Below are 19,174 nucleotides of genomic sequence, written 5' to 3'. Positions count from 1 at the left end.
GAACTTAACTGTGGTAATTTATAGCCTCATGGCAAAGTGAAGGAAAATGTCTTACTTATACAGAGAGCAGTATTGTATGAGTTAAATTATCCCATATTTTAAAATTTTTGTAGCTGGACTACAGACAGATCTTAAGTTATGATGTTATTTTATTATTTATTATAATTTCTGTAGATCAGAAGGTTGGCTTCACCGCTAGCACAATTGTAATCTCTGTGTGTGATGTTACCTTCTCCCTGCTCGCCAGAGGGGTGGGAGCAGAGCTGGGCTCAGTGGCTGTCAGGAGTTGCTGCCTCGTGATTTCCAGGGATGCTGTTACTCCAGGGCAGAGAACAGAGAGGGCTGGATGCTGCAGTCAGGTTCCTCGTGGGCAGAGCTGCAGTTTGCTCCTGTTGCTGATGGTTGGCAGCCACTGAACTGTGGGAATGTGGGAAGGGTGGTCAGGGAGTGAGGGGCTTTTGAATTGATTACAAAGTGAATAACTGTGACAAGTGTTCCCTGGCCAGAGCATCCAAAACACCGTCAGGGAGGAGGGCAGTTGCCCTGGGCACTGGGTCCATGTAGTGGATCACCTGGGTAGGACCAAACAGGCTCCTGGAGAGGGAGTGACTTGCTCACCCTGCTCTGGGCAGAGGCAGAACCCTGTGAGGAGTGAAGCTCTTTCCTGGCTCCTTCTCTCTCTCTTCCCACCCTCTGTTTCTCCTCCCCCAATATTCTTTGTCTCTCAGCCAGTGGCAGGAGGAGCCGGCAGGGCCAGAGATGGCTTTGCTGTTGTGGTGTGAGAGGGGGTTTGGTGGTGCAGATGGTTACTCAGGAGGCTGGAGGCCAAGGTGTGGGAATTTAGCAGTGGAGAACTGTGTGCATGTAACACCTTGTGGTGTAAAGAGAGTTGGAGAACTGCCATCAGGTGTCCCCACCAGAGATTGCCAAGCCCTGTGCCCCTGGATAGACTGTGCTCAGACCTGGCAGGCTCTGGGAGACCCATGGGCAGCACTGGTATCCTTGGGCAGTCCCACAAACAGCCCCAAAGCAGAGCTGCCTCCAGCTGAGGCCTGTCACTGTCCCCAGGGCCTCTGGCCTGTGATGATCCAGTCCCTGAGGGATTTGAGCACCTGTGGTCTCTTCGTAGGCTCCACCATGGTCTGAAGCTCCACTGGGCTCGCAGAGCTTTGGTGTTTGGGATTTTGAGACCCTTCTGGGCCAGCTGTCCTGGATGCAGCTGATCCCTCCCCATCCTTGCCTGGGCAAGCAGAGCTGCCCCCTCCAGCCTGCCACACTTAGCCCTATTCTTACACCCCCGGGTCATTGCAGTGTTCCAGTCCAGTGTCGCTGCTCCTCCTGCTGCTCCTGCCCCTGCATCCCTCTGGGAATGCCACTAGGGCAGCCCCTTGCCCTGCCCATGGAGGTGCCACCCCAGCCTCCCCCGCACACCTCCCATGGCCTTGCTGTGTGTGGGCAGAGCTGGCTCAGCACCCCCACATTCCCGGGGTGGTTGCTGTCAGTTCTGGGGGGGTTGTGTAGGATTTTCCTTAGTGACACCTCCCTGGGATTGCACAGACAGTCCCCACACTGCTGTATGGGCACCTCTGCTGTGGTTCCTTGCACTTGCTCTCCTGGCAGGGTCTGGGTTGAGAGGTGCAGGTGAGCCTGCTTACTCCTTGTAGTAACAGCGCATTCCAGGGCCGGAGTAAACTGTGGGTTTCCTTTCCAGCATCCCGAGTACCCGATCCCGTTCTCGTGGCTGCTGACAGCTCCTGAACACTAGCCTAGATTTTCTCCCAGAGCTGAATGTTGCCCTCCCCACTGTCGTGTTAAGTACCCATTTCATCTTGGCCCTGTCCAGTAGTGTTCATCCCCTCCTCCCTGCTCTGTGGATTCCTGAGACAAACTTGATTTTTTTTTTGTATTGACCAGTGTACAGTGATGGAAACAAGAATGACTATCAAAGCAAACAATGCATGGAATAAAAAGCCAGTGTACTTCAATGCTGCAGGCTGGTCTGGTGATCTGGGAATGGGTTCCCATGGACTTTGGGATGATGTCATGAAGCTCTGGGGTCTCCCACCTGCCCCTTTTCATACCAGGAAGGTTACTTTGTCCTCCAAGTGGATCTCCTCATGGAGAGCAAATACCTAAACCCCAAGAGCAGAGTACCATCCCAGTGGGAGGAGGGGGGTGAGGCCCTGGCACAAGTTGTTCAGAGAAGCTGAAAGTGTCCCAGGCCAGGATGGATGGGGCTTGGAGCAACCTGGGATACTGGAAGTGTCCCTGCCCATGACAGGGGGTGAAACAAGATAGGCTTTAGGATCCCTTCCAACCCAAACCAATTCTGGGATCTTAAGTTCTCCACATCTGGGAGAGGGCCCACCTCTTTATTTGGAATCCTCCTAGTTATACAGGAGCAAACGTGTGGGTTTCAAGGTGCTTTTCAAGGACAAATCTCTGCCAGTCAGGCACATCCATTCCTGTTCTTTACCCCTTTATTCTCTATGGGGAGTAGCAGCCACTGGCAGACCAGAGAAGCTGTCTCAAGTGTTTTGACGTGACTGATTCAGACAGCTCAAATCCCCAGCATTTTGCTGCAGAGTGTGCTGGTTTAACATGGGAATCAAAGAAGAATCTTCTACAGCTGCACCCTGAAACACCATTATTTTTTCAACTTGGTGCTTGTACAGCTGCACAGGAGCACATGGCTCATCATTTCAGGCCAAAAATGCTAAATCTGTCTGCAGTTGGAGGGAGCAGAGCCTGCCTGCTGCCTGCAGGGTTGTGCTTGGCCAGTGATGCACAGCTGGGTTCTGGTTTGCCTTCCTCACAGGATGCCAGTACTCCTCCTTTTATTCCCCACAGCCTCAGGCACACAGGAGACTGATTTAAATGAAACAGGCAAATTAACTGAGTGTTCACAAAACCCCTGTATATCTCTCTCCGTGCAGATACACGCACAGATAAACATTCATTAAAAATAAGAACGGACACCTCCTCTGAGATGAGAGAAGGATGATTAAAAATTGCCACTGTCCTTGGTGGCACAGAGCATGCAGAATATAACCCCTGGGAAGAGAGTCCTGCAGCTTTTACCCCAAAACTGGGGCACCTAAACCATCACAAGCTCTTTCTGCCATTTAGTGTCTGAGCTTGCTTGTCTCCATCCAGCTTCAGGTGTTTCTTGCTGTATCTCTTGATGAGGGTTCCTGGAATCAGCGCTGCCACAGCCATGGCCAGCAGCTTGAGCAGTGTGTCCCAGGAGAAGATGGCATCCAGAGAGGTGATTTGGGACAGAATGGCCCCTGTCTGCACACAGATGAAATTGTATGGTGTAAGGCCTGAAGGAATCAGAGCAGAAAAAAGCTGTTAGTTCCCCCCTAGAGAGAAAAAACACAGAACTTGAGGGTTGGAAGGACCTCTGGATCCAGTCCCCTTGCTAAGGAAGGGTTACTCAGAGCAGGTAACACAGGAATGTGTTCAGGGGAATCTGGAATGTTTCCAGAGAAGGAGACTCCACACCCTCCCTGGGCAGCTGTTCCAGTGCTCTGCCACCCTCCTCATGTTAGAAAAGTTCTTCCCCATGTTGAGGTGGAACTCAGTGTTTTAATGTACAGCCATTACACAGACACTGGGGTTTGTGCTTTAACAGAAAGAACCAGGTGTAAAGCAAAATTTGCAGCATTGGTGACACCTCCAGAATGCTCAAGGGCAGCAGAGAGGAAACAGACCAAGGGTCAGAGTCCCAGCTCTGCCCTCCCTGGCTCAGTGATACCAAGAGCAGCAGTGTCACACTGTCCCCTCAGGCTGTGTCCCCAGGCCTTACCAATGAGAACGGAGAGGAAGAACTGGGACAGGGGGATGTTTAAAATGGGAGCCGAGAGGTTCAGAAACCAGTTTGGTGTCATGGGGAACAGCCTCAGGAACAACAAGAAGAAAAATAGGCAGCTCCTGTTCTCTTCTACCTGCCAAAAGAAATGTTCCATATCATTCCTGCTCCTCCAACAGCAGTAACATTCAAATGGCCACAATACTGGAGTGAGTTTTTCTTCTAACATGCCACAGTGTGCCATCAGTTCAGAACTGAGGGAAAGCAGCAATACCGTGTCTGTATGGAGCCTAATGGTGAGCCAGCCCTCTTCAAAGAGGGGTGGAAATGAGATCTCACCAGAATGAAAGATCAGGAAGTCAAGAGCAGAACCAGCTCCAGTGTACAATACAGCATGGGATGGATGGAGGCAGTTCTGGAGCACGGAGCCTTCCCAAACCCTCCTTTTTTTTCATATCTGCTTTTGCTTAGGATCAGCCTCTCTGCCAACAGGTCTGCTCCAAGAGAGCAGCCTGCTCCTAGACTGTGCCCTCAGCAGGCCTGGTGCATCCCCTGCACACACTGGCTTTCACTGTCACCCCAAGAGCAGCCTGGCCCAGGGCCATTGCAGGTGCCAGCAGAACTGCCAGCTCTTACCTTCCCTTGCAGCAGAGCCACCTTCTCAGGGAAGAAGTGCACTATGAGCTGCTTGCCAAAAGCTGCAGAGAGCAGGTAGCAGAAAGTGGCTCCCACAGATGTGAGCACTGAGCACAGCACCAGCCCCATCCATGGTCCAAAGAGTGCTCCAGCCAGGACATTCTGTGGGGACAACATGGAGTGAGGCCTGGGGGACACAGTGTGTCACAGAACCACAGAATTGTTAGGGATGGAAAGGGCCTCTGGAAATCATCCAGTCCAAATGCCCCGCCAAGGCTGGGTCACCCAGAGCAGGTGACACAGGAACAGGTGAGTTTGGGATGTCTCCAGAAAAGACTTTGCCCTCCCTTGGACAGCTGTTCACAGTGCTCTCCCACCCTCCATGGAAAGAAGTTCTTCCTCATATTGAGGTGAAACTTCTTGTGTTTTAGTTTATGGCCATTGCTCCTTGTTCTGTTGCTGGGCACCACTGAACAGAGTCTGGCACTATCCTTTGGGGATATTTATATGCATTAATGAGATCCCCTCTCAGTATTCTCCAGACTAACCATCTCTCATCAGAGATGCTCCAGCTGCACCTCTTTGTGGCCTCTGCTGGACCCTCTTCTTGTCTTTTCCTGAGGAGCCCAGATCTGGACCTGGCACTCCAGCTGTGCCTCGCAGGGCTGAGCAGAGGGCCAGGATCACGCCCTGACCTGCTGGCAATGCTCTTCCTGGATCTCACAGACCTTCCTGGCCCTCCAGGATCCCACTGCCCTTCCTGGCCTTCAGGTGACATTATCCACCAACACTCCCCGATCCTTCCCAGCAGAGCTGCTCTCCAGCAGCTCAGCCCCGACCCGTACTGCTCCTAAGGGTTCTCCTGCCCAGCTGCGGGCCCGCTCGGTCCCTGCAGCTCCTCCTGCCCCATCCGTGGGTCCCCGGCCCCTCGCCCCGCGCCGCCCGCCCCGTACCAGGAGGCTGGAGCCGGGAATGGCGAAACTCTGCTTGTACAGGTACGCGCCGCAGAACAGGGCCAGCGCCGCGCCCCGGTGCTGTCGCTCGTAGTCCCGCAGCGCCTCGGCCAGCTCCCGCAGCTCCTCCAGGTCCGCCGGGAACCGCAGCGCCCTGCGAGGGGAGAGACGCACGGGCAGCGCCGGGGGAAGGGAGGGACGCACGGGCAGCGCCGGCCGCCCACACCCACCTGCGCGTCTGCCCCGCGCTCAGCCGCACCGACAGCAGCCACAGCGCGGCCGTGGCGGTCACGAAGACGAGCAGGAGCCCAGCCGGGCGCCGCCACATCCCGGGTCGGGGCCGCCGCTGCCAGCACCGCCGGACGGAGCCGAGCCGAGCCGAGCCGAGCGAACCCGGCCCCTCCCGGCCCGGCCGTGCCGCCCTCAGCGCCCCGAGCGGGTGCGCAGGCGCGGGGCGGGGCCTCCCTAAGGGGCGGGGCCGGGGCAGTGATGGTGGGCGTGGGCGTGAGGGGGCTGCGGGGCGTTAGTGGGCTTGCTGCGCTCGCTGCACCTGCTGCTTATGAGGGCTCTAAGCTGCGGACACACGCTTTAAATTCTCGTTTGAAACCCTCACTTTAAGCCCCCGCTTTTAAAACCATGCTTTAAAGCCGTGTACCGCCATGGTTTTATTGTGACTCCCCCAGCCCGTTTGTACACTGCGTGGAGAGCGGTCCCGCGGCTCGGCCCCCTCAGAAGGCGCCCGGGGCCCGCAAGGTGAGTCCCCACACGGCGGGGAAATGTCTGCCCCGACCGGGCACAGCGTCCTCGGGACTCGGCTCCTGCTTCAGCATGGAATGGGCTTGAAGGTTCTCTGGGTGTTCTCAGTCAGGACCAGGTCGTATCGGCACAGCTGGGGTCTGTGTGAAAACACGGCCAAAAGTGAAAAAAAGTGCTGTTTTCTGTCATCTCCCCACCTGCTGAAGGCTTACATAAAGTAAGTTATCTTCTCAAGAGAACTGGCTCCAAGTCCACCTGAAGGGAGGTTGGCTTTAAGCCAGGGATACCTTGAGCATTTTACCATTCTATTCTATATTATCTTTTGCTTTTGAAAAAAAAGGATCACAAAAAATTCAGCAAGCAAACAGGCACTGGCTGCAGAGTCCATGGTTCCCTTTAATTCAGTCCACAAAACAAGGAGGTCCTTCCAGCCCACCTGCCTGTTCCTGCCCCTTCCCTGCTCCACGCATGAGAAATTCTGCCACCAAACTCTGACCTGGGTCCAAACACAGATCTGGTCTGGAACTAGTTCAGCCCAAAAAACCTGAGGAAATACTTGGGCTTTCACTGGGGAGGTGTGAACATTAGCCCTGTGTAGTGGGTTGAGCAACAGGGAAGGGGAGAGGGCAGGACATCCCTCCCTGTGGCAATGACTGATTAGGTGATGTGTTGAAAGTCCTGAACTGTGTTTATGGCCTCTGGCAGCCCCTCACTAGGGAGAGACAGCATCTTGTGATAAAATATTGGGGCATTTGTGCCTGCTTTTTAACAGACCAAATGTGTATCTGGGCTGGAAGTGACTGTGGAGGTGTGGGACAGGAGGCAGGGAGTGGCAGCAAGGGGAGAGCTGCAGGACCTTGTTTAGTAGATGTACACAATCTTTTCTTTGTTCCAAGGCTAGGATAAGGGTAGCAGACCTCATGAAATGCAAAGAAGCATGCTCTGCTGCTCTATGTGTCTGTTTGCTTCACCCTCCTGACCTTGTGATCTTCCAGCCTTGTTTTAAGCCAAACTCAGAGCATGGTGTGGTGTCCACAGTGCAGGGTAAGAGATTCTGTGCTTGCTGAGCTCAGGCAGAGCTCCCAAACTCCAGAGGTGGGAAGCTTAGGGGTAGGACAGCAGAACAGACAGAGGCGAACGAGGTGATAGAAATCTCATCAGCAATGCTTGAGAGGCACTCCTGATGTTGTGGGTACCAGCCAGGGCTTTGGGGCAAAGCAGCCAGCAGCTCCCACGTGCTGGAATTCCAGGAGTAAATTAATCTCCCTGCTTCACTAGCCATACAAATTGACTGGGATATAAAATGTGTGTTTGGGGCTGAATATCTGTTCTTCCCAGAGTGCTGCATTTCCCTCCATCCTAGAGCTCAGGCCTGGGCAGCTTTCCAAAGGTAATTTTCCTGACCAAAGGTTATGGTGTCAGGCCACGTCAGTCACATCACATGTGACGTGCTCCCTGCGCAATAAGACAGCCCCTGTGTTCAGGAAAGTGGGATTCCATTAAAGAGGAATTTATTCCCCAGATATGTGTATGTGAATTACTAAATGTAAAATAAATCTAATTCTTCTGCACATAACCAAGCCAGGAATCTGGGAGATTTCTTTACTTCTGTCCAGCCTGCACCAACAGAAATGGTTTGTTTGTAAACATCTGCTCACCTTTCTGGGTTTGTCAGTGAGTGGAACTTCATCTGGAGAATCCTGAGTTTGAATTTTGGGCCAATGACAGATCCTGTGGAAAATGTCAAGGAAATTCTTTCCACATTTTCAAGATCCTGGTCAAACCCAATGAGCAAAGTGATTTGTTTGTACTTCTGGAAGGTGGCAGCTTCTCTAAAGGTAAAACAGACAAGAGAGAGTGTCAGAGAGTCACCAAGGGAATAGCACTGGGTTTAATGTAGTCACTGTAATATTAGAAACAGGCTGCTGGGGAGGGGTCCTGAATTTGTGATGAGTTTCTGATTTACAGGAAATGGGTTTGGATTCAGTCTCCTGGTGTCAACCTGCTCAGCCACTTCTGCCCTCAGGTTTTTGGGGTGGAAGTGGGAACACAGAGGTTGGATGCTGTTTGGTCCCAATTTTCACTGTGATTCTGCTTTGATCCCAAGTGGACTGGACCCATGTGATATTTGTGCCTGGCTGTCTGTGCAGGCCTGAGCACTGAGTCACTTTGAGATATGCATGAAATCTGCTCTGGCCTTGGTGTGGGATCAATGCTGATTGCTCCAGTGCAAGCAGATATCAGATATGCCTGAGGGAATGTGCACTTAGAGAAACTTGGGGAAACGAGTTGTGCAGGTCTGTTTGGCTGAAGTGTGGTTCTGATCACTCAGGAATTTGTATGTCACATAAACACCATTAATTTGTCTCTCTGAGTGGAATGAATTGATTTTGGATATGACATATTCAGGTCCAGGTTAATCCCCAGATGTCTTGGGCACTGGGAACTAGAATAGAACACTCCCTGTGAGAGGAAGGAAAGAGGGAAGATGTTTTCCTTCTGCTTTAGTGGCAGCCTAGGGCAGCTGTGCTGCTGGCTGAGATTGTCCACTTCAGTCCTTAAGATGACAGAGAAGGGCCAGAACCAAAAGTCTGGGCTGTCAGGGCTGTGTGCTGGGGAGGCTGTGGAAATCCCTTAGGGCCAATAAATCCCATAGGACCAGGAAATCCCATGTGCACTAGCAAGTATCAGCAGAGAAATTGGGGGAGGGTGTGTCACCTCCTGCCAGCTGCAGTTGTACCAAGGGATGCACTAACACTGAGAAAAGCTCAGACTAGTAGAACTTACGGATTAACTTTTGATTCTGCCTTCCTCCCATCTTCATCAGCTAGCACGATGCTGAAGGTGCCTCTCCTGGTGTCTCTGTTCCATGTGATAATATCCACCAGGTAGTGATACACTGAGGGGAGAGAGGGTGAGTGGGGTTAGACCCTGTGGGCTCAGTCTGCTGTCCAGGCTGTGCACTGGCTGTGGGCAGAGCATGGACACGGCCTCTACAGTTTATCTGGAAAATCCCTCTCTCCTCCCTGCTCTCCATCTCCCTTTGCAGAGATTTCAACCAGAAACACTAGGAGTGTCAGGAGAGCACTGTAGCAAGGGTTATCCATGCAGGATGGCCTCTCTGTGTGGTTGCCAGCACACTGCCTTTCACTGCCTGCCTCCCCCTTCACTTCCAGACTGTATTTCTTTCTTTGGTCCCCCTCTGAACCCCTCCATTTCTGTTGTTTGTACCTGTCATCTCTGTCGTGGAGCAGAATTTTCTGTTCTTTGATCTGTCAGTCTGCATTCACTTGCTGACCAGCACTGGAGCTGAGGCCATAATCCCAGCCCATGCCCTGCTATGTTGGTAATCACAGGGATGAGATGAAACTTTTCACCTTGGTGAAACCTTTTTTCCACAGATTCTCTTCCTCTCCCTGCACCTCTCACTTTTCTCCAGGGTAGCTTTTTCACCTGTACAGCCTGTCTTTCTCTCTTATTGTTCCCACACACCTCTTACTTTCACAAAAGAATGGTGTGTTGCTTTGAAACATGATTTGGGAACTTTTATGCTTAATTTGAAAGTTCTCAGCCAATTTCCTAGAACTGTAAGCAAGTTGGCTTTCCCAGCACTGGACAGGTTGGCAGATAAAAGAAGGTTATGGCAAACCACAGATGGACACAATTCCATCCAGCAGCAACTGAAGTTTCTAAAATGCTGGCTATAACATCACCAGCAAATAGCTATCTCTGCTACTGACAGAGGCAATGCACAAAGAAAATAATCTCAGAAATCTCAGTCACTTACTGCAAAACGGCCCTTTGTCCGCTGTGTCAAAAAACATAGTTGTCACTGGATGGCTCTGTTGTGTTAAATAGCTTTTCCACTCATAGGCATAATAACCTGCAGGTGACAGTTTGAAAATGAAACCAAGTTACTGCACAGGTAGATGAGCCACTAAGTGGCTGAAAATAAGCAAGTATTTAAGAAATAGTGCATTGTGTGCCAGCTGCCAAGTAGCACTGACACACATCCTCCTGTACTCCAAAGGCTTAGCACTGAATATGCCTGGTTACTGTTCAGCACTTTCTTCAAGCTGATATTTTTCCACATCTGCTATCTATGGTCAAGGGTTTCATTTTGCAGTGCAGAATGAAAATCATCCCCTTGGCTTTGCCAGTTCCTTTCTGGAAGTGTCAAGTGTTTCAGCATCAACATTTCAGAGCTGCCAGCCTGAGGTTGGGCTGTCACAACCAGGCTGGGGCAGACAAGTCCAGAAATTCCCTTTGTTCACCCATTTGCCATTTATTTTAGAGCACAGAGGGATTTGTGGTGCTGGGAATTTACTTGTAAATCTTGTTTTAGCAAGAACAGGCCCTTGTCCCTCAAACTCTGCAACTGAGGGAGTTAAATTCACTGTTTCTCTGACTTTGGTGTAAAGATCCCAAGTCTAGTTTTGGCTTTCTAGTTCTGGACCCTTTGCCTGTGGATTTCTGTTCTAGATCATAACATGTTGTAATATTACAAGGAGCAGGCCTGAGACACCTCAAACACCTCAGTGCAAATAACTTTGGTGCTTTTGCAAAGCTCTATATTATGTTAGTCCTCCAACAAAACATCACCCTCCGAGTTCCAGTGCCAACAGGCAGCTCAGTATGGAGGATGGATGGAGATTCCCTGGATCCTTACCTAGGATGGGGCATGGCATGGGCCAGAAGGGTTCACAGCTGGTGCATTTGCCATTCCTGTAGTTCCTGTACGAGTTGCAGGGGTATGTGGTGATGTTGCAGTTCTGTGTCAGGGAGGACAGGAACAGGAAAACAGACCTCTGGTGGTCACATTTAAAATACTGCAACCCTTCATCATGTACAGGGAAGAAATATTTCATTAGCAATCCTCATGCCTCAGGACACACCACTGGGCAGTCTGAACCCAACAAATTGCACTGGGGAGCACTGGGCTGTGGCAGAACAGTAGGTGGGCAGCAGCCTCTCCCTTTGAGTGCATTTAGCTCTGCCTGTGTCTGCTTTGCTTTTCTTTTTGTCCTTTTGGTTTTAAAACATTTGTTTGTGTGGTTGCTGCATTTCCAGAGGATCCAAGTATGGATCAATTTGTGTCTCTGGTGTTCTCTCCTCTCTGAGCTCAGGCCTGACAGCTGGATATTGCTTTTAGCTTTGCATGTGACTTTCCATTTTGGTATAAAAAACTCTTTAGAAAGACATAACTAATAAAATGAGTTGTTGCATGAGCAGAAAAATCAGTGAAGCCTCATTTCCTAGGGATTTTTGGCTCAGGCTGCTCTCCTATGTAGATTGTCTTTGGTCTGATAAGGGTTGAATTCACAATACTGCATTTCCTTCTGTAAGGTATCTTTTTTACCCAGCTTTCATCAAACCAGTTCTGCTGCCAGGCTGAAAGGAAAAAAAGCTTTCTTTTATTTAGGACTAGGGCTGTGCCTTCCAGACTGCACCTTCTGTCACTGCCAAGGAAGGTGTCTTTGATTTGGGATAACTGCCTGCTCCACCTTCATCTTGAACTTTTATTTTTTTTAACAGGTCCTCACCACTGCTAGTCCCTGGGCTTTCATTGTTACAAGTAATTAGAAACAAAAAAAATCCCACAGATATTCTGGACATAGCCACAAAACAAAGACACACATCTACCTGATAACTTTTTGCACAGAGGATTACTCCCTCTTGCACTGTGACAGGGGCACAGAGAGGTCACCCTGACTCTCATCTCTGCCTGCTGCACATCACCTAAACCCCTGTCATGCCAGTGCTGAGAAGTTGTTCCTGCCATGGATTTCATGTATTTTCTAAGCAGTGATGATTATTCTCTGGCTTTCCCTTCTTTTTCTGATTGGAAACATGTTTGTGAGGGTTTGTGCAATTCAGGGCAGGATTAATTACCAGAAAATATTGTCAGTGGGCAGCCTGGCTGGTCGGTGCCGCCGTTGGGGTAGAAGTCGATATGGCCCAGTGCTTCTCCATAACCCAGTCCTGGCAAAAGGGAATAGCAGGGCTCAGGGAGGGAACGTTAAAGTGTAAAATGCACAAGAAGGAAATACAGCAACCTAACTGGAAAATATAGTAGTTATTTAGCTCTAAGATGCCCGGTTGTACAGGAATACAAATGTCATCCTTCTGTATAGGCAGCAGGCCAAACAGTTGTGTCCCAGCTGGGTCATTTTAACAATGGTATCAACTACCTAAAATAAGTCTGTGCATGCAACAGTACAAAATGTGGGGGTTTGTGTCCCTTGTGTGCAGGAGAGGAAAAGGGATGTGAAATCTGCATGTTGCTGTGCTGCTGAAATCTGACTTCCTGGAAGGGCTTGGAGAAGAGAGGCAGCAATTAGGTGGGAAAGCCAAGTGTTAGAGGTAGGGTGCCATGGGAGCAGCATGGAGGGCTTGGCATCACACTGCTGGCCTGGCTGGTGGGTCTGGAAAAGGGGAGGGCTGAGGGAGAGTCCAGATTTGCCCTAGAGGAAAGTTTAGCTCTTAAGAGGTGAGACTGGAAGCATCATGCAGGGAACCATGGTTGGGGATAACTGATTTGCTGTGCGTGTCACTGAGCTGTGGGACCAGCTCTGGAAGTGCTGCGTGCTCGGATGCAGCCTGATCCCCTGGTGGGGTGTTGGTGTGTCCTGCTCTGGCAGGACTGTGCGGCAGGACCTCCTCCACCGGTTCCTAAGGAAGTCCTTGGAAGTGATGGGCCAGGTGATAATGCTGTGTCAGCAGCATGAATCGGAATGCAAATAAACCAGCAGCTCCTGAGGGAGTGCTGGGACGGCGTGGGCAGCACAGCGCCCCGGAGGCTCAGTGAGGGAGCCTGCAGTGCTCCTGGGCCAAAGGAGCAGGACCCCAGCCCTGCTGCCCCCCAGCAGCGCCCCTTCCCCTCCTCCCAGTCGCTCTCTGGGTGGCCGTGTGCAGGAGGGAGCTGGAATGGCACCTACCGTCGGTGTCGGAGTGAATGACATCCACAAACTGTGCGTCCGAGGGGTCCAGCCTCTCGCTCGGCGCCGTGCCCCGGTACAGGGGGCCCGCGGGGTCCAGGCCTGCAGCACAAAGCCATGGGCGTGGCATCACCTCGCTGCCCTTCCCTGGGGCGGGAGGGCTGCTGGAGGAGCTTACCTGTGATTCTTCCCAGTGTGCCATCAAACATCTGTCCCACAAAGCCAGAGATGTGTGCTCCCAGGCTCACTCCTATCATGTGCATGGAGTCAAGGGACGCTCCGTTAATCTGAGATATAAGAGTACTCATGGTCATGTGGTTTTGGAAAATTTTAAAAAATGAGGAGGAGGAATGGAACATCTCTCAGTGTTCCACTCTGTGTAGATATTTCCCCTTTGACTGTCCCACAGAGCAGCCAGCATTGCTGTTTAAGGCCTGTACCTCAGAGAGCTGTGATGAGAACAGTTCAGGCAATGGTTGTATTTTCCTGGGGCAATGACTACAGTGTGGACAGGAACCACTGATGGGCCCCAGGATTAAAATCCTGGTTGCCCCACATGTGGTTCCTGCAAGGAATTAGCAGACACTATGATCCTGCAGGATCCGGCATCATCATTACTGCCTGTGCAACACCCTAGAGGAGCTGTGAAATGTAGCTGATCCCCTTAAGCTGCCTTTGGATATACAGAAAGTGGAAGTAGAGTTTCTATGTATGGGAAAGCATGTCTGGAGAGCTTTGTACCCAGAAATGTAGAGACTTCGAGTGTAAACTGAATATTACACCAAAATACCATTGTACCAAGTCCAAGGGTAGGATTTGGCACTGCAGTACGCATGCACTTCCAAAAATTAATGTATTCCTTTTTTAGGAGTTTCTATTCCCAGACTTCCTGCTGGTTTAAGCACTTCCTTTGGGCCCTTTACATACTGTGCCTTAATGACTGTATTATAGCATGAGCGTCCAGCTTACCAACATTTCATCTATGAGTTTCTTCAGAATCTCAGCAACTCTTTTGCACTTCCTGGCAGCATAGTTGTAGATGAGAGTGGTTGCCCCCTGGTTCCAGTCCACAACAATGACATTCATGTCCTCTACAGAAAGCAGGAGATGCACCAGGTCAGAGATCCAGACAGGGGCAGAGCCTGTGAATCTGTACCCATGGACAATGAAGGTAATTTTCTTGGTCACATTGAGGTACTTGGAGGCTGTTGAGTGCAGCTCCTCAGCACAGCTTGGGTTCTGCCGGGTGTAGAGCAGCAGCTTCACTTTCAGATCTGTCCCTATCAAAGCATTCCCGAAGCCGAGGGCTGTGAATGCAGGACATGTCTCCTGAGGATCTGAAAGGAGCAGAGTGGCAATTGGAGTTTGGCACCAAGGGGTTTTCTTTAGTCTCTTGTACCTGCCAACCCTGCACAGGGCAGGGAAGTGTGTTGTGAGTTGTCTGAGCACAGGGGCTGCTCCTGTCTCCTCTCTCCCTCTCCACTCTCTCATGCTCATGACTGAAGTTACCTTGGAACTTAGGTTTTCTTGCTGTGTTGGAGCAAAGAGAGCAGTCACACCTTTTTGGAGCAGCATTCCCTGAAACACCACAGCCCTGCTTCCTGTGGCAGCTGAAGGTTGGCAGGGATTCTGTCCAAAAATCTCATTGGTGTGAGGAAGGTATTAAGAGACCAACAGGTGGGATGGTTGCTGTACTGGATTGTGAGCACGCCCAGGTGCCCTGGACAGGTTCTCTGTGGTGTTCACATACTCTCTAAGCAGAGAGAGACAGAATTCTCTCTCCCAGGATTTTTCCTGGGGAAGGCAGTGAGAACCTCAGAGAAGAAGAGAAAACAATTCTTATCTCTCCTTGCTGCTCCTGTTGTTTGGCACATGTGAATGTGTTATGGGGAGTGTTTACTAAGGAAGGGATTTGTTAATTGGACTCTGGTGAAGGTTGTTTGGATTGATTGGCCAATTAGGTCAAAGCTGTGTTGTGACTGTCTGTAAGGGGTCAGGGTTTTTTCTTTAGTATAGTATGTGATATAGTGTAGCTTAATAAAGCAGTTGAACAGCCTTCTGAATCATTGGAGTCACTGCATGCTATTCCCTGGCTGGGGGTTGTCCTGCATCAATAGGTTCTCAGCCAAACCGGTGTCCTTGGGGTTGGTTTGGAGCTGCCAAGCTGCAGTTTTGCCATGGTGAGGGGCAGCTCAAGGCTTCATTTGTAGGTGCAGATGTGGCCTGGCATTCCAGACTGCAAAATGGGGCACTCTTGGGTCTGTGAGTTGGTAACTGTGCTTTATACACAGCTGTAACTGAATTTTATGTAGGTACTGCTCAATGGGATGGCCTGTGCCATTGCAAAGCCTGTCTTTGTTCTTTGCTTTTCCAGCAGAACACCAGCTGAGCCTTCAGAGCCCCATACAGCCTCCAACAGGGCACTGGCAGGGAATGCAACAACTGTCTCCAGACAGACATTACCTATGAAGGCCCTCTCAGGTTTAGTAGCCTCTTCCTGGCTCACAATCCTTTCCCTCAAATCCTCATAATCTTATTGAAGAACCTTGTGGGGGAGAGTGTCTCTCTCACATGTATGTCCTGAGCTGCAGTAATTGTTCAGGCTACAGTTCCTAGAGGAATTTCCCTGATCTTTGTTGCTTAAAGGACTGTTCAGTAGGTAGCAGGGTTTAGAAAACCTCCAGCTGTAAGTTAATTATGCTCTAGCAAATCTCTAATGCTCTGTGCATTTTAATTTGTGAATGATGAAACTCTCACAGTTTCTATGAGCAACTTTCCCTTTTCTCCTCCTCAGGAAATCAGGAGCATGAGAGTGATATAAATGCTATGTGCCCAGCACATAAAACAATCTGCTCAGTTGCCACAGCTCTGCTAATTACTTTGTAGAAGCCCCAGGAGCTCTAGAAATAAAAGTTAATAGGCTAAAAGGATGTTGCAGTTAAGTCCAACTGAATATTTTTAATTGCTACCATAAATTCAGAAATAAATTTTAACATCTGAAATCCATGGAGTCCTTCCTGTTTAAAGCCTATGGTAACATATGAATGGTGTGATAGGAGTGGTGGGAAATGAGCTCCCAGCCAGGTCCAGTGAAATCAGAAGCCTTTGAATGCAGGGTGTCCTGGCTCTGCAATGCTTCACTGAGAGCTCCCAGGAGCAGTGTGACTCTGGGCCCTGCTTCCAAGAGGAAAGGTGACCTAGGTGGCTCCCTCCTGGCCAGCTCATTCTTGCAGTGCCAGGATGCTCTAGGAAAACAGCAGCAAGAGTTCTGTGACACTGCTCTTGTGGACACCCCAAAGTAACTAGCAGAGAAAAATTAACACTTTTTGCTCATGCACACCGGCTCACACAGTGAGACTCAGTGACTGTCCTCTAGGTGCTACTGCAGCATAAAAAAATACAACTGTGTATTTTACTAATAACTAGGCATTGTTTCAGTTATTGTATAGTAGCACTATATAGTGTTGTTAATTATCTTTACTGCCACTGAAGCTGTAGCAATACAGGCAGAAATGCCAGGCAAGAATTACTTCTATATGGTGCAAGGTTGCACTGATTGCTTCATTTGTTTCTGTATCTCCTGCATTGTGCTGAGGCTTGCCCAGAGGAGCACTATGTTTGTCATCAGAACAGCCCAAACCTTCTGGTACAGAAGTGCTTTCAAAGAGCTAGTCAGCATTTGCTGATACCTAACACAGGGACTGTATAAAGAGCCTTGTTACATCTGCACCAGGTCTGTTAGATTGGTTCTGTTTTGATTAACAAAATCAAATCAGTGCTAATAAGGGGAGGAAACCTGCCAGCTTCTCTTCTGGCAAGCTGGTGCCAATCCCAGCCTCATCCACCATGTGTTCAAAAACTGACACACAAGGAGGGCCAGTTCACCTGGCTTTGCTCTTCCTTCTGCTGAGCACAGTGACTTCTCCCCAAATGGCTGGAAGTGTCTTTGAAACTCAGGATGACTGGGGCAGGTGGCTTAGTGAGATTTACTCTGCAAGCAAATAAATGAGGTAGAAACTTATCCCCTGGCACTGTACTTAACCCATGCCCAACAGGTCACTTCCCTCCAGTAAAGGGGAATGAACATGGCCATTAACCCAGCAGCCCTGCCTTAGCTTGTTAGACAGCCTCTGGCAATCCCCATTCTCCTTCTGCTCTGTTTTCTGATATGTAAAATAGGAGGCAAACACTGGTTTGCTGGGCAAGATGCTCTGATCTCTCAGAACTCGTAGCAGGAAGCATAAAAATGTGTTAAATCCATGTACCTGCCAGGGAGCTGGACATGTTTGGTCTCAAGCCTGAGATCAGCCTCCAAGGTGCTATTGCAGAGTGGAGGTATCTTCAGAATAACTTGGTTCTGAGGTTATATATATATATATATATATTCTGAAGTCATAAACTCACAGGTGGGAGCATTGCAGGGAGTGGAACAGTCCCAGGCAGACTCCTGGCATTTACTGCAGTCAGTGCTCTTCAGGACTGCCTTCCCCTGGTGTGTCTCATTCCTTTCTAGGAGATGGTGTTTGGAGACTTTCTCTTTGATGTTGATCCTGTGGACAGGCAGGGTTTGCCATGGTGGCATTTTGGGGCTGTGGTACCCAGCTGTCTGCATGAATAAAGCAGCAGCTGAGGTTTTTACCAGCCTGTCCTCTTGCAAACAGATATTCCAACAGATCACCTCAGTGGGTCAGTGGTCACTTGGCTGGATGTGTGGCTGTCCCAGCTGTGGTCCTTGGGACACAGAGCTGCTTGTTCCACTGAATGGAGCTCAGGTGAGTGTGTCACTGCTTCTCTGTCTGCAGGAGCTCTGGTCCTGCAGCCCCTGCCACCTTGCCTGGGTTTGTACAGTGAGTGTCATCAGACTGGCCTTAACCATCAACAATATCTTTATCCCCCTTTAGGCACACTTGACTACCACACCACGAATCTCAAGAGCTTTAGTGGTGCAGATTTCCATCACTTTTCCCCAGAGAGGATGTGCTCTCCGCTCCTAAACTGGTCCTCAATAGCTCACTGCATTTCACTGTTCCTTTTCACACTGTTCTCTTTTCCCACTTCTCCTGACTGCATTTCTTACAGAGTCTTAACCAAACAAACCAAGCAAAAGGCGACCCTGAGATTACTCCAGAGGACCCAATGAAACACAAGTTAGTATTTATAAGAACATTGTTTTTTTAACTCTGTTTGTTTTCCCTACAAAGCAGAGAGCTGTAACTTACCTTGCTCCCGTGTGGATGCTAACACAAGGCAGTACATTTGTTTATTGTTACATGGGTTTGTTCTGGTAGGGCTGTGAGGCTATCAAATGGAGCTTACTGTTCATAAATGGTAATTCATCCTTTGCCTCTGCCATACATGACACCCCTGAGAAGAAATCGTTATTCTCTGAAGATTTCAAATGACATTTTCAGTGTCGATGGGTAGTACTTATATAAGAGAAATGTTTGCAAAGGGAGGAAAAGAAAATAAAAAATAGTTCTGGTTTTCCATTTGAAAGTCTTAGAACTGACTACATTCATGTAACCAGTATAATTTGCTTTGCCAAAATAAATAATGCTAGTGAGAAACCCTGTGCAGTACCTGTAAATGTAGAGGGCAGGTACATTCATGTTGCTCTAAAGCACAGAAAACGTGTTATATTTGACAAAAATATGCAAAACAAATGGTTGAGTTCTTACCTGTTTTCACCCCATACAAAAGGCAGATGAACACAACACACAGCCTCAGCATATGGACTTCCACATGGAACTTCTATGGGTAGGAGATTTGGAGGATCCCACAATTTCTCTGGCATGTGTCTGCTGGCTCTGACAGCAGTTTGCTTGCTTTTTTTTCTGCCAGTAACAGTAGGTGTGGTGAAAGGAGGAAGTTACCAGCCAAGAAATGAAGACCAGTGAAATGAAGCTTCTTCTTAAGAAGGTGGGGCACCTTCTATTCTAGCAGGTTTCATTAATTTAAATATAGTTTGCCTTGGGGGATGACTAATCAAACACACAAATGGGTTGGTAGCTGTAAGCAGCAATTTGACTGCACCTGTTGAAACTAAGGAAATTATTGCCTATTTGTCTTTTGCAAAG

At 49.5% G+C, this 19,174-nt stretch overlaps 3 protein-coding genes across 4 annotated transcripts in view; 1 reads left to right on the top strand and 2 right to left on the bottom strand.

Annotated features, from left to right (window-relative positions):
• Window positions 1-1,982: 1,982 nt before the first annotated feature.
• Window positions 1,983-5,851, bottom strand: TMEM41A (transmembrane protein 41A). Its single transcript, XM_058812222.1, has 5 exons — window positions 5,634-5,851; window positions 5,404-5,557; window positions 4,451-4,612; window positions 3,812-3,950; window positions 1,983-3,326 (listed from the first exon to the last, which is right to left on the bottom strand). Exons 1-5 carry the CDS (start codon window positions 5,729-5,731, stop codon window positions 3,106-3,108), a joined length of 774 nt encoding a protein of 257 aa, XP_058668205.1. The 5' UTR covers window positions 5,732-5,851; the 3' UTR covers window positions 1,983-3,105.
• A 228-nt stretch (window positions 5,852-6,079) lies between these two features.
• LIPH (lipase H) lies at window positions 6,080-18,877 on the bottom strand. Its single transcript, XM_058811970.1, has 10 exons — window positions 18,776-18,877; window positions 14,067-14,434; window positions 13,276-13,384; window positions 13,098-13,199; window positions 12,052-12,141; window positions 10,829-10,996; window positions 9,947-10,042; window positions 8,947-9,058; window positions 7,818-7,991; window positions 6,080-6,299 (listed from the first exon to the last, which is right to left on the bottom strand). Exons 1-10 carry the CDS (start codon window positions 18,825-18,827, stop codon window positions 6,227-6,229), a joined length of 1,344 nt encoding a protein of 447 aa, XP_058667953.1. The 5' UTR covers window positions 18,828-18,877; the 3' UTR covers window positions 6,080-6,226.
• The window catches only part of CEP63 (centrosomal protein 63), a 39,533-nt gene continuing 26,464 nt past the window's right edge, over window positions 6,106-19,174 (top strand). For both annotated transcript variants that reach the window (XM_058811969.1, XM_058811968.1), the window contains exon 1: window positions 6,106-6,156. The gene's annotated coding sequence lies outside the window, so the exon portion shown is untranslated. The remainder of the gene's footprint in view (window positions 6,157-19,174) is intronic.

Source organism: Ammospiza caudacuta, chromosome 11 (genome assembly GCF_027887145.1).
Source record: "Ammospiza caudacuta isolate bAmmCau1 chromosome 11, bAmmCau1.pri, whole genome shotgun sequence".
In the NCBI taxonomy this organism is placed as follows: Eukaryota; Metazoa; Chordata; class Aves; order Passeriformes; family Passerellidae; genus Ammospiza; species Ammospiza caudacuta.
Note: the sequence above shows the minus strand (reverse complement) of the source record. Positions and strands in the feature narration are given on the sequence as shown.

Excerpts from the sequence above, each read along its gene's own strand:
- TMEM41A (XM_058812222.1), bottom strand. The coding sequence starts at position 5,731 with ATGTGGCGGCGCCCGGCTGGGCTCCTGCTCGTCTTCGTGACCGCCACG. Across the intron at positions 4,613-5,403 it reads TTCCCGGCTCCAGCCTCCTG|AATGTCCTGGCTGGAGCACT; the intron begins GTACGGGGCGGG and ends TTGTCCCCACAG. Across the intron at positions 3,327-3,811 it reads CTTCCTCTCCGTTCTCATTG|GCCTTACACCATACAATTTC; the intron begins GTAAGGCCTGGG and ends TGATTCCTTCAG.
- LIPH (XM_058811970.1), bottom strand. The coding sequence starts at position 18,827 with ATGCTGAGGCTGTGTGTTGTGTTCATCTGCCTTTTGTATGGGGTGAAA. Across the intron at positions 13,385-14,066 it reads AACTCATAGATGAAATGTTG|ATTAACGGAGCGTCCCTTGA; the intron begins GTAAGCTGGACG and ends CTTATATCTCAG. Across the intron at positions 13,200-13,275 it reads CACACTGGGAAGAATCACAG|GCCTGGACCCCGCGGGCCCC; the intron begins GTAAGCTCCTCC and ends TTTGTGCTGCAG.